The sequence below is a fragment of the Zootoca vivipara genome, chromosome 5 (genome assembly GCF_965207765.1).
Source record: "Zootoca vivipara chromosome 5, rZooViv2.hap1.1, whole genome shotgun sequence".
Taxonomy (NCBI): domain Eukaryota; kingdom Metazoa; phylum Chordata; class Lepidosauria; order Squamata; family Lacertidae; genus Zootoca; species Zootoca vivipara.
In genome coordinates, this window is record NC_142588.1 from 40,773,663 (window position 1) to 40,788,078 (window position 14,416).

Here is a 14,416-nt window from a genome sequence, read left to right on the forward strand (position 1 = left end):
CCTCATCTGTCTCCTGAGAAATCTCTATGTGGGACAAGAAGCTACAGTTAGAACTGGATATGGAACAACTGATTGGTTCAAAATTGGGAAAGGAGTACGACAAGGTTGTATATTGTCTCCCTGCTTATTTAACTTATATGCAGAATTCATCATGCGAAAGGCTGGACTAGATGAATCCCAAGACGGAATTAAGATTGCCGGAAGAAATATCAACAACCTCAGATATGCAGATGACACAACCTTGATGGCAGAAAGTGAGGAGGAATTAAAGAACCTTTTAATGAGGGTGAAAGAGGAGAGCGCAAAATATGGTCTGAAGCTCAACATCAAAAAAACCAAGATCATGGCCACTGGTCCCATCACCTCCTGGCAAATAGAAGGGGAAGAAATGGAGGCAGTGAGAGATTTTACTTTCTTGGGCTCCTTGATCACTGCAGATGGTGACAGCAGTCACGAAATTAAAAGACGTCTGCTTCTTGGGAGAAAAGCAATGACAAACCTAGACAGCATCTTAAAAAGCAGAGACATCACCTTGCCGACAAAGGTCCGTATAGTTAAAGCTATGGTTTTCCCAGTAGTGATGTATGGAAGTGAGAGCTGGACCATAAAGAAGGCTGATCGCCGAAGAATTGATGCTTTTGAATTGTGGTGCTGGAGGAGACTCTTGAGAGTCCCATGGACTGCAAGAAGATCAAACCTATCCATTCTTAAGGAAATCAGCCCTGAGTGCTCCCTGGAAGGACAGATCGTGAAGCTGAGGCTCCAATACTTTGGCCACCTCATGAGAAGAGAAGAATCCTTGGAAAAGACCTTGATGCTGGGAAAGATGGAGGGCACAAGGAGAAGGGGACGACAGAGGACAAGATGGTTGGACAGTGTTCTCGAAGCTACGAACATGAGTTTGACCAAACTGCGGGAGGCAGTGCAAGACAGGAGTGCCTGGCGTGCTATGGTCCATGGGGTCACGAAGAGTCGGACACGACTAAACGACTAAACAACAACAAATAGTGTAAACATAACTTTTGTACGCACTGGTAAACCCCAAAAAATGTGTGACTCACTTTATTGCAATATTCGCTTTATAGCGGTGGTCTGGAATCGAACCCGTAATATCTCCAAGGTATGCCTGTATATTTGGCTCAGAAGTTCCATGTGGGAATGGATCTATCCTTTGTATATGAAACTCAAAGCAACTTGGCACTGTATAAGTAAAATTTATAAATAATGATAAAGATTAAGGCTGGGGATAACTAAATAGGCAGCACTTCTAAGGGACATGTGAAGGTTACAGTGAATATAACAAACTCAAGTGTGTGATACTCTGGTGAGAAAGGCTAATCTGCTTTCAAGTTGCATTAACAGAAGTATCATTTCCTAGACTCATGAAACAATAGTACTGCTCTGCTCAGCTCAGTTAAGAGATTAGATCTCATTTAAGTACTGTGCCACTTCTGATCAGCACAAGATAAATTGGAAATAATTCAGAGCAGAATGGTAATGCTAATAAAGTTCTAGAAGAAAATCACAGAAATTCTTAATGAGAAAGCTAGGTGTCAGGGGAAAATGTTCTAGTATTCTCCATGAAACCTAGTTTTCTGAATTAAGGACTTTTTTATGTGGAAGAAAATTCAGCAGTTGTTCGTTCCCCTGCCTATAGTCTGAAGTGCAACAGTCTAGACCAGGCATCCCCAAACTTCGGCCCTCCAGATGTTTTGGACTACAATTCCCATCTTCCCCGACCACTGGTCCTGTTAGTGAGGGATCATGGGAGTTGTAGGCCAAAACATCTGGAGGGCTGCAGTTTGGGGATGCCTGGTCTAGACATATGCTTAGAACTAGGCCAGACAGAATCTGAATGTGGTGTATTTAGTTCAGAGAAAAGAAAAAGGGCAAAGAACAATTGTGTGATGGTTCGTGGACACTGAACAAAGAAATGAAGCTTTAAAATGACACACCCTAGGTTAAACAGCAAGCGAGTCGTCCTAAACTTCTAAAAGCAGTTATAGGTGAGATCATGGGGCTAGAGAAAGGTGACAGAAACTTTGCCTCAGCTCACACTGCCTTAAAGCCCAGTGTGGCCACTCATGGAAGCACATGTGGTTCCTGGCAGGCTTGAAAGCCAATGGGAATTGTGCTGAGGTAGGAACCTAGGAAGCTGCCTTATACTGAATCAGACCATTGGTCCACCCCTGACTGGCTGACGGGCTTCCAGGGTTTCAGGCAGGAGTCTGTCCCAACCCTTCCTGAAGATGTTGAAAATTGAACCTGGATTTTCTGCACAAGTTAAGGGTTGGTCTGGATGGCTCTGCAACTTGGTCCTTCCTTGGTTGCAAGGATGTTTTACAATATTGAATGCTTTTCCAGAATGAGGAGACAGAATACTATCTATATTCCAAAACATTTCAGGAAGTGGGGAAAGAAAGAATTGGAGTTGTATAGCTCCTCGGAATATAGTTCAGCGCCGAAGCAGTATGTTCTTTAGCCTAAATGCAGAGAATCGGGTGATCATGTGGATTCCAGTTGATCTCTGTACATATTCCTGCCTATTGTAATTCTTAGGTTTTATTGGCTTCTTTTTTAGGAATGTACAAATGAATGCTGTAATGCTACTACTTGCACTTTAAAACCAGGAGCAGTATGTGCCCATGGGCTTTGCTGTGAAGACTGCAAGGTGAATTTTCCTGCTTCCTAATTCATGTGGGGTGGGCAGGCCTCCATAACAATCTTCATGTCATATGAAACATGCATTGCTATCTGAGCTATTATGCATTGTCAGTGGAATACTTGGTACTCAAGGGGTTCATTGGCCTATAACTGCACCACTGAAAACGTATCCAATGCTGCTGCTTCCTTAAAAAAAAAAACAATGAAGCACTTCTTCTCTTAAAGAAAATGCACATTTTTTATGCATAAATTGACAGTATTAAAAAGCAGCCTTAAAAGTTTATGTCCACTTAAATAATTCCACCACTGCAGAGTCAGCTGAAGTTTTAACTTGTGTGCTTCTGTGTGTGCATAGTGTCGGAGCCTTGTGCTTGCTTTTTAGTAAGGAATGAAGGAGGCCCTTTAAAAGTATGCTGTAAACCACTGTGCAGTATATCAAAGAGATGCATATAAATGCTGTGGTGCCTTTATGCTGTGCTTAATGGCCACTTGGTGCAGAGTCTGGGAGGGGAAGCATTAGTTCATAGCATAAATTTCACTGTGCAGTAACTTTTATTGATTGGAATTACAGCCAAATCTTTTCCTCCTGCAGCTGAAGCCAGCAGGGGTCTTATGCAGGGACTCCAGTAATTCCTGTGACCTTCCTGAATTCTGCACTGGAGGCGGCCCTCTCTGCCCAGCCAATGTTTACTTACATGACGGGCACCCCTGCTACAGGGTAGATGGGTATTGCTATAATGGCATGTGCCAGACACATGAGCAGCAATGCATCACACTCTGGGGACTAGGTGAGTTCAAATTCCTGTTCACTATTTCTTTCTCTAGGTATTTATTCACAGAAACAAATTGCTTGTGATATTTGGAGGAGGCAGAGACTTTGAAGCAACATGTGATTCTGGGTCTGTAAATTCTGCATTTCCCATCTTTGACAGTTCATTTCTGCGGGATAGATGTTGCATGCCGAATCCCAATAGATCAGGGTATGGGAAACCTCAGGGCTCTCTGTATGGCCCTTGGGACATACCTCACTGAACTGTAATAATCCCCTTTGCTTGCCTGAATGAAGGATGGGAGTGTCTGTGTAGCTTTGCATGGTTGGAATGTGATCTACTGTACAAAAGCAAGCGTCACATTTGTTTCTCCCCACAATTTTGCCTTTGGCCAAGCCCATGTGGGCCCCAGAATGGTACCCACAAGGGAATGAGGCTCTTGGGGTGAAAATGCTTCCCAACCTCTACAGTAGAGGGTCATTTTCCCTCTTGCATCCCTACAGTTGAAGGTGAGCTAAAAGAATGGAGAGAAGATATGTGATATCAGTCTATTAACCTCTTCATATAATTGGGTGGTCTAATGGTTTGTAGAAACTAATCATTTCCCCAGTTCAGCCCCTAACTAGCCTCGGGTTCTCCAAAGTATCAGTTGCACATCGTTAGCACCAGTCCCACAAATTATTTTGGGAATGTGCTGCTGGAGAAATGCTGGGATTGTAGCCATACTCCCCAGGTTTGAATTCTGTTGTTGTTGTTTAGTCGTTTAGTCATGTCCGACTCTTCGTGACCCCATGGACCATAGCACGTCAGGCACTCCTGTCTTCCACTGCCTCCTGCAGTTTGGTCAAACTCATGTTGGTAGCTTCAAGAACACTGTCCAGCCATCTCGTCCTCTGCCGTCCCCTTCTCCTTGTGCCCTCCATCTTTCCCAACATCAGGATCTTTTCCAAGGATTCTTCTCTTCTCATGAGGTGGCCAAAGTACTGGAGCCTCAGCTTCAGGATCTGTCCTTCCAGTGAGCATTCAGGGCTGATTTCCTTCAGAATGGATAAGTTTGATCTTCTTGCAGTCCATGGGACTCTCAAGAGTCTCCTCCAGCACCATAATTCAAAAGTATCAATTCTTCGGCGATCAGCCTTCTTTATGGTCCAGCTCTCACTTCCATACATCACTACTGGGAAAACCATAGCTTTAACTATACGGACCTTTGTCGGCAAGGTGATGTCTCTGCTTTTTAAGATGTTGTCTAGGTTTGTCATTGCTTTTCTCCCAAGAAGCAGGTGTCTTTTAATTTCGTGACTGCTGTCACCATCTGCAGTGATCAAGGAGCCTAGGAAAGTAAAATCTCTCACTGCCTCCATTTCTTCCCCTTCTATTTGCCAGGAGGTGATGGGACCAGTGGCCATGATCTTGGTTTTTTTGATGTTGAGCTTCAGACCATATTTTGCGCTCTCCTCTTTCACCCTCATTAAAAGGTTCTTTAATTCCTCCTCACTTTCTGCCATCAAGGTTGTGTCATCTGCATATCTGAGGTTGTTGATATTTCTTCCGGCAATCTTAATTCCGGCTTGGGATTCATCTAGTCCAGCCTTTCGCATGATGAATTCTGCATATAAATTAAATAAGCAGGGAGACAATATACAACCTTGTCGTACTCCTTTCCCAATTTTGAACCAATCAGTTGTTCCATATCCAGTTCTAACTGTAGCTTCTTGTCCCACATAGAGATTTCTCAGGAGACAGATGAGGTGATCAGGCACTCCCATTTCTTTAAGAACTTGCCATAGTTTGCTGTGGTCGACACAGTCAAAGGCTTTTGCATAGTCAATGAAGCAGAAGTAGACGTTTTTCTGGAACTCTCTAGCTTTCTCCATAATCCAGCGCATGTTTGCTATTTGGTCTCTGGTTCCTCTGCCCTTTCGAAATCCAGCTTGCACTTCTGGGAGTTCTCGGTCCACATACTGCCTAAGCCTGCCTTGTAGAATTTTAAGCATGACCTTGCTAGCGTGTGAAATGAGCGCAATTGTGCGGTAGTTGGAGCATTCTTTGGCACTGCCCTTCTTTGGAATTGGGACGTAGACTGATCTTCTCCAATCCTCTGGCCATTGCTGAGTTTTCCAAACTTGCTGGCATATTGGGTGTAGCACCTTAACAGCATCATCTTTTAAAATTTTAAATAGTTCAGCTGGAATATCATCACTTCCACTGGCTTTGTTATTAGCAGTGCTTTCTAAGGCCCATTTGACTTCACTCTCCAAGATGTCTGGCTCAATTGTTCATGGATCAATGCCTTGTCGTGGCGAAGGGGCTTGAATAACTCAGAGAAGCTATGAGCTATGCCATGCAGGGCCACCCAAGATGGACAGGTCATAGTGGAGAGTTTTGACTAAACGTGATCCACCTGGAGAAGGAACTGGCAAGCCACTCCAGTATCCCTGCCAAGAAAACTCCATGGACAAAGACAACAGTTGTTCCATATCCAGTTCTAAATACAGCATAAGGTTTTATAGTCTTCTTCCAAAGGTACGATAATTAGCTTTCTTTGAAGCTATGACTGCTGGGCACATTTGAATCCTTTTAGAAATAGAGCTTGCCTTGCCCTGCCTCAGTTTACTTAACTGTAAAACGCAAATACTTGCCTACCTCTCAGAAGTAATTACTGTAATGTTTACCGTACTTTAGCACTTAGAGATTTCTGGGATGAAAGCCACTATGCAAGTGCATAGCATTAACTACACAAACATAACTCATCGCTGTTGCCGGATTAAGAAAAAATTGTGGCACCGATTATATTTCCATCAGTAATGCAAATTGACTTGGACAGTCGTCTGGTTTCAGCTGACATTACATCATAGTCAAGGATGGAGGGGCATTGTGTTTGAAAACACACTTGTATATCCACTTACTCAATACTTAATTTGCTATTGAGATTTCTCCCTGTCCACCCTATTCCTAACTTTTCAGTCGGACACGACTAAACGACTAAACAACAACAACATGTATTTATTTATTTATTTATTTATTTATTTTTCTTGTTTATTATGCATTTTAATTATGGGTGTCTTACTGTTTCAATGAACTTCTTTTAGTGTGTATTTTAATTATGGGTGAGCTATATTTTTTATAATTTGGTTTTACTAGTTGTTTTGCAGTTGGCTTTCACATGTTTGTGAACCCCCTTAGTCCGTCTTCTCAGAATACTAAAGAAATTCCTTTAGTAGTTAGTTAGTTAGTTAGTTAGTTAGTTAGTTAAAAGATTGGTAGGCTGCCGTTCAGGAGGCACTGCCTTCCCATGGTGGTTCGCTTAGTATGTTGTGTTACTTTCCCCCCACTTCTAATACTTGTGCCCGCCCTAATATTTGTGTGCATGTTACAGTTCCAATGCCATCTTTGTAGCCCATGTTTGATCTCTCTTCAAAGGGAGTTCTTGGGGAGTATAGCATCATAATGTGTGCTTTAGACTACATATGAATGGATAATTTGAAAACATGATTCCATCATATGTCTGATTAATTAAGGCAATTGATAAAAAACACTTCTGGACACAGTTGCTACCTAGACGTCAAGTATCTTTTCACTGGGCCCAGCACAGAAGACCAAGAGTTTAGCTCCTTAGTCCAGAGGTTTTCAACCTTTTTGAGTCCATGGCTCCCTTGACCAATTACATTCTTTCTGTGGCACCCCTATGGGCTCGGGAGCCTAGTTATGTCACCCCTTGCCTGCAGAGTTGCCAGCCTCTCACCCTTTTTTGAAACCCTCCCTTGGGAAGTGTTCCCTGAACCTCCTCTCCCCCTCCTTAGGAGTCCACTGGGCATCCTCTGCTGCCACCCCTGGTCTCTGAGCTGCTGCACCAAAGAGAAGTGCCTCCTCACACTGCCCCACAGGGGCCTGGGAAGAAGATGCCTCCAGCCTTAGTGGCCCAACAGAGATTGGCCAAAGGTGAAGGTGAGGCCAGCACCTTATCTTGGGAGGCAGCAGTGGCAGCAGTGGGTGCTGCCGGGCCTGCATGACAGAAAGACTCCCTTTCAGCACTGGGCACTCAGCTCCCAGGCAAGCTTTGCACACAGCAAGCAGAATAAATGCCAGTGCAGAGCCTGCCTCCCTGCCCAGCCCCCCACTTGTCCGTCCATCCCCAACAGCAAGGGCTGGCGGGGTGGCTGGGCTCCCTCACCCACTTGCTTGCTTACTCCAAAGACACCTCAGCTCCTGGCAACCAGCAATCCCAGGCCAGCGCCAGAGGCAGCATTCGCATGTGGAGCTTGTAGCCAGGGCTGCTGCAACAGCAGCTGTGCAAGCCTTTGGGAGGCAGAGATGTGAGAGGGCATTGGAAGAGGGAGGGAAGGAAAGAGGGACAGGAGCCAGTGTTGCCCATGGCACCCCTGACCATCATTCAAGGCACCTCAGGGTGCCTCAGCACACTGGTTGAAAACCACTTTCATAGGCCACCTTGTCATTGTGAATCAACTTAGATACCAGAAAATTGCAATCTTAGTTCTCCACCCAAGATTTTGAAGGTACATGAGCCCGACCCCTCCACACCAAAGTACAAGCAGGAGCAAAAAATGGAGTACCAAGGTTAGATCCCAACAAGACATCATATAGGGCACAGAATACTGATCTACCTGTTATGAAGAATTGCGTATTACTGAAATGATGTTTAGAAAACTTGTCTTCAAGATAAGGCTATGTTCTGTGTTATACAGGAGAATTCGGTCCTTTTTAAATATTGCAGTATGTGCCTTCTTTTAATTAAAATTGAAACTTTTAAATACTTCATTTTTGTAAAGTCACATTGCTAAAGATGTCACCCTATTGATAGTGATATGATTGAAAGTTATGTAGAGAGTAATGCATTTAGATATTATCTGCAGCTTTTATTGGCATTTCAGGAGGCACTTAGATATGCAAATAAATCTTTTGGCAGAGAAAAGTTATTGATTGTCTGAGAGAAAGGAAACATTAACCTTTAAGAAACAGGGACTTTCTAGGCTGCCAAACAATTTCATCTTTCTTTGAAGTGCTTTGTGTGTGAATGAGTGTGCACATACTTTAAAAAGATAGTATCAGTTGTGATTATGAAGAAATGCCAGTGATATTCAGATTGATATAAATGATAGTGTTAACTGTCAGATAATGGATGTTTTAAGAGGGTGGCGCTTGGGAAGTATTCTTCGGCCCTGTGGGACTTTCAACATGGGGCAACTTTCCACGCGGTCATTGTTCTTCTGCAGGTTCTGCCTGAGAAAGCAGGAAATGTATATAAAAGCAGTGGGTTATTGGCATCCTTCCCAATCACTTTCTGTTTGCTAACAAACAATTAAAAATAAATATTTCAATCAATTTGATTTCATTCTGCTGTTTTCTCTTCCCCCTCCTCCACTGCCCCCATTTGCATTACAGTGGTACCTCGGTTTACGAACACCTCGGGTTACGAACTTTCGGTTTATGAACGATCGAAACCCGGAAGTAAGTAACCCGAGGTTTCCGAGGCCACGGAAGCGCTCCGGTCTTACCTCACGGGTAGAAAAGGTCTCCCAGCAGCAGCAGCAACAGCGGCTGCGGAGGAGGAGGCAGGTGGAGACTCCCGAGCCGCTTCATGGTGGAGACCCCTGCTGCAGCTCCCGCAGCCCCTGCATGACACAGCCTCTCCCCTGCTTGGCAAGCGGCGAGAGGCTTGTTGAGTTGTTTCATTGCGCCGCGGCGGCAGCCGCGGCTCTCCGTCCCTCTCGCTCCGCGGTGCCGGCGGACAACCTTCCTCCTTCTCAGAGCAGCCGCCGCCACCACCAGGTGCCAGGAGTGGCCGGGGTGGCTCGCGGGGTGGCTCGTCGTCGGCTGCTTCTCTTGGCCCTGTGCCGACGTCTCTCTCCACCCCGCGGGGCGCAACGGTGAAGGTCCAGCTTCACTTCTCTCGACTCCTCCGCGAGGCCAGGACTTCGCAGTCGCGCTCCTGCGACATCTCTCCACCTTCTCAGTCGCGTTCCTGGACGGCGCGACCTCCAGGAGCGCAACGGCGAAGGTGGAGAGACGTCGCAGGAGCGCGACTGCGAAGGCCCGGCTTCACTTCTCTCAACCCCTCTCAACCCCTCCGCGATGCCGGGACTTCGCCGTCGCGCTCCTGCGACGTCTCTCCACCTTCTCCGTCGCGTTCCTGGACGGCGCGACCTCCAGGAGCGCGACGGCGAAGGTGGAGAGACGTCGCAGGAGCGCGACTGCGAAGGCCCAGCTTCGCTTCTCTCAACCCCTCCGCGATGCCGGGACTTCGCCGTCGCGCTCCTGCGACGTCTCTCCACCTTCTCCGTCGCGTTCCTGGACGGCGCGACCTCCAGGAGCGCGACGGCGAAGGTGGAGAGACGTCGCAGGAGCGCGACTGCAAAGGCCCGGCTTCGCTTCTCTCAACCCCTCCGCGATGCCGGGACTTCGCCGTCGCGCTCCTGCGACGTCTCTCCACCTTCTCCGTCGCGTTCCTGGACGGCGCAACCTCCAGGAGCGCGACGGCGAAGGTGGAGAGACGTCGCAGGAGCGCGACTGCAAAGGCCCGGCTTCGCTTCTCTCAACCCCTCTGCGAGGCCGGAACTTCGCAGTCGCGCTCCTGCGACGTCTCTCCACCTTCGCGCCGTCCAGGAACGCGACGGAGAAGGTGGAGAGACGTCGCAGGAGCGTGACGGCGAAGGCCCAGCCTCGCGGAGGAGTCGAGAGAAGCCGGACCTTCACCGTTGCGCCCCTGCGGGGTGGAGAGAAACGTCGGCACAGGGTCAAGAGAAGCAGCCGACGACGAGCCACACCGCGAGCCACCGCGAGCCACCCCGGCCACTCCTGGCACCTGGTGGTGGCGGCGGCTGCTCTGAGAAGGAGGAAGGTCGCCCACCGGCACCGCGGAGCGAGAGGGACGGAGAGCCGCGGCAGCCGCCGCGGCGCAATGAAACAACTCAACAAGCCTCTCGCCGCTTGCCAAGCAGGGGAGAGGCTGTGTCATGCAGGGGCTGCGGGAGCTGCAGCAGGGGTCTCCACCATGAAGCGGCTCGGGAGTCTCCACCTGCCTCCTCCTCCGCAGCCGCCGCTGTTGCTGCTGCTGCTGGGAGACCTTTTCTACCCGTGAGGTAAGACTGGAGCGCTTCCGAAGGGAAACCCCCCCCCTCCGGTTTTCAGCCTCCTTAAATGAGCACAGCGCAGCGTTTCCCATTGTCAGGAACGGATTAATCCACTTTCCATTACTTTCAATGGGAAAGTTTGCTTCGGTTTATGAACACTTCGGTTTATGAACAGACTTCCGGAACCAATTGTGTTCGTAAACCGAGGTTCCACTGTACTTTAATTCTTAGTATGCAAACATTTAGGAGAGCTTAATAAAGGGTCATTCCACTTTCCCTCTCCCTCAGTTCAGTTGTAGGGCTGCAAATTTCATCCAGTTCTGCAGAAGATTTAAAAAAATCAGAGACTTTCCTTTTTAGGAAAAAATAAAGATTTCCTTCATGAAGATCCCTGGATGAGTTTGCCTATAATTTTGCAGGATTAATCTGCTCCAGAAGGGGCTTCTTTGTAAATTTCATCTACTTCAGCCATCCTAGAGGCTACTAGCTAATGGTTTAGATGCTAGAAGCAAGTGAGGCCATGTGAGAACTGTCTTTTTCTTCTGTAACTAAACAAATTTGTACTTCTGGAGCAGAGGGGACATATCCAAGTTGGTGCCATCTCCAGTATGTTTTTAACCTGGCATGATTTGAAACAGGTGATTTAATTCCTGTAGAGAGGAAAAAGCAAAAGCTTTAGGCTAGAAAGCTTGACAGGACCTTAATTACTAGGGCGCCAAACTCTGATTGTCAATAGCAAAGTAAGATAAACTCTGCTCACCCAGCCCAACGAGTTTAATATCGACTGCAAATCTTTCACAAATCATTTTGTCTTTGCCTCTTCAAGTAACAAAATAAAGAGAGACAAGGCTTTCTACTTCAGTTTATCTCCTGGAATTATGATAAATGGGCTCCCTCAAGAAACACAGCATCATGGTTTGCTTTCTTAAGTGCCTTTAGAAGCTTTTGCTGTTTGTTTTTCTTTTAACTCCCCTAGTTCCATCTGTTCTCTTTACTCTTACATGCATATACCTATACCTATAACAATAACAACATTAGCACATGATTATAAAAGTCTAATCAGAGGGGCTGAAGCAAAACTGGAAATAGAGTATTGTTTTTCAATAATAACAATAACAATAATAATTTATTATTTGTACCCTGCCCATGTGACTGGGTTGCCCCAGCCACTCTGGGCAGCTTCTAACAGAATATAACAGAACACAGAGAAACATCCTACATTAAAAACTTCCCAATACAGGGCTGCCTTCAGATGTTTTAATAGCCTTTCCCAGTCGTTATCACCAAGCCAGTAAAGGGTTTCTCTATGTGCGTGTGAGGTTTCTGTCAAAAGAATGGTTGCAGGCCCCAAAATTCTACCTTCCATCCTGCTAACACGCATACCACTTTTAGATTGCAAATTCAAGAGGGTCGGGATGACTATACCAAAAAGGGATAGTTTTTTGACATCATGGTCATTTGAACTGGAACAAGTTTATAAAGTGCCCGGGGGGGGGGGGAGTGGGGGTTGGACTGCATAGCTTTGCACAGTTTCTGTCATGCATATCAATAGACTTGTTGGCTCTTGGTCAGCATATTTTGAATGGAATGAAAAAGAAGTCCTTTTACAGCCTTGGTAAAAGTTATCAAGAAAGCAGGACAGTACTATGCACACAATTTACTTCTGCATTCCTCCACCCAGGGACAGTTTTAATACAGTTATTGAATATGTTGATAAAAGCAATTCGCTGAAAACAAAGCTCTTGGCATTTTTAAGACAAGTCCTCGAACCGTACGCATCCTTAGAATTCGTGTTCCATCCTATTTATGGAATTTGCTTACTACCCTGTTTCCCCTTTTTTAATACGTAGTCGTAAAGTAAGCCATGGCAGAGTTTTTAAGCATTTGAGAAGTATAAGACATACCCCGAAAATAAGGCATACTTCCGCGCTGCGGAAACCAACCCCCACAGGCACCTCCACTCACAGTCACTCCATGCGGCCGGCACTGCAGGAGTGCGATCAGCTGTGAAGTGGCGCTCCAAGAGCTCCGCTTAACAGCTGATCGCGCTCTCGCCTTGCTGGCTGCATTCCCGCGCTCCACCTTCTCGTCCACAGTCATCCCTGCCGCTTCCATGCTTGCCGCCACCACTGGGCTCACTGCTTCTTCCTTGCCTGGCCCGGCCAAGGAGCTTGGAGCGCCCTGCAGTGGCAGGCGGAGCGCCTGAGCCAGCGGCCTCCGCCTGGCCCGGCCAAGGACTCCTGCAGCCCCGCCACTCAGAACCGGTGGCTGCTGCAGCGCCGAGCACTCAAGAGAGCCCAGCAGCGCCCTGAGCCAGTGCCCTGAGCCGTAAAAACCGTACCAGTAATAAAAAAATAAGACATCCCACCGAAAGTAAGCCACCCTGTGTTTTTTTGAGGAAAAAAAGTTATAAGACAGTGTCTTAAAAAGGGGGAAACACGGTACTTCTAGGTGCCATAACAGCTACAAATGTAATGAATGGCACTGAAAAAGAATTATGCATTCATGCAGGACAGGTCTACAGACAGGCCTTAGTTGTGGCAGAGGTGAGCAAATTCTCAATGAGTTACAATCACTTGGCAAAGGTTTCTGACTCTCATTTGTTTAATACAGTCATACCTCGGGTTGCATTAGCTGCAGGTTGCGTATTTTCATGTTAAGTACTCGGCGGACCCGGACGTGTCTACTTCCGGGTTCCGCCGCATGCGCAGAAGTGCTCTATCGGCACTTTGCACATGCGCTCTATCACCACTCTGGATACGTACTTTTCGGGGTGCAAATGGCACCCCAGAACGGATCAGGTACGTATCCAGAGGTACCACTGTAATACTGTAGCAACTACAAAATGATTCTTTTAAAAAAAAGATGAATCCCTTATCTGTGTAACAGAAGTATATTCTGGGCATCCTAGCACATGGTTCATAGAGGTGAAGTATATAATAGTCCATCAGCATCATTTCCCCCCCCCCATCTAGCTCAGGTGGGTAGGCTTTAGGGTTCGAGTAAAATGTCACCCAGTCTAACCACTGAGGCACAGCACTCCACCACACAAGTTCCTCCAGGGTGTTCTCTCCAAATACCCAAAAGTCATTCTAGAGTGATCAGTGCACTCATTTGAAGTAATAAACCAGGGTGGTACCTGTGCTTCATAGTGGGTGTATCTAGAGGTGACTGCAAATGTACCTCAAATGTTGGTTCGTGTTGCTGCTTTTTATTGTTAGTGTTACAATCTCAAAATTTCAATAAATAGATCTATTTTTTAAATGCCATGGTGTTATGTACTGAGCTGAATCCTAGAACAATAGGATTCAGAATCAGCGGGAGCTACCCAATCCAACTCCAGGTGGAAGTGAATCCGCAACCTGATTGGCCTGCTGGAGCAGCCAATCAGGCGGCTGGCAGAAGTGAATCTGCTACCTGATTGGCCTGTAGGAGCAGCCAATCAGGCTGCAGGCAGAAGTCAATCCACAATATAATTGGCCCACAGGTGTAGCCCTGAAGTAGCCAATCACGCAAGGCCCATTGTGTAAATAATGTATATAAGCAGATGGTTTTGGGAAAAGAGCCATTCGTCTTCTCTTCTCCTCCTTGATGACTATGAGCTGAATAAAGAGCATGAAATTCACTCTCGACTCCGAGTATATTTCACTGGCGACGAGGATGGGATCCTGCTGAGCTGGCCGCCACCACGCACTGCACCGCAGCACCGCCACCTGCTGCACCGCTGCATCGCACCGTGCATCCAGGCTTCAGCTCCAGGACCCAAGGAACCCAGAATGGCAACCGACAGCAGCTTCTCGCCATTCAAACCAGCATCAGGAGACTGGGAAGGGTACGCCGCCCGTTTCAACTTCCTCCTGCAAGCGAAAGAAGTCACCAACGATGCCATGAAGA

At 46.8% G+C, this 14,416-nt stretch overlaps 1 protein-coding gene across 3 annotated transcripts in view; it reads left to right on the top strand.

Annotated features, from left to right (window-relative positions):
* The window catches only part of ADAM12 (ADAM metallopeptidase domain 12), a 185,470-nt gene that overhangs the window by 139,657 nt on the left and 31,397 nt on the right, over positions 1 to 14,416 (top strand). For all 3 annotated transcript variants that reach the window (XM_035137598.2, XM_035137595.3, XM_035137597.3), the window contains exons 13-14: positions 2,582 to 2,671; positions 3,257 to 3,452. In XM_035137598.2, coding sequence (XP_034993489.1) covers positions 2,582 to 2,671; positions 3,257 to 3,452 — 286 coding nt within the window. The remainder of the gene's footprint in view (positions 1 to 2,581; positions 2,672 to 3,256; positions 3,453 to 14,416) is intronic.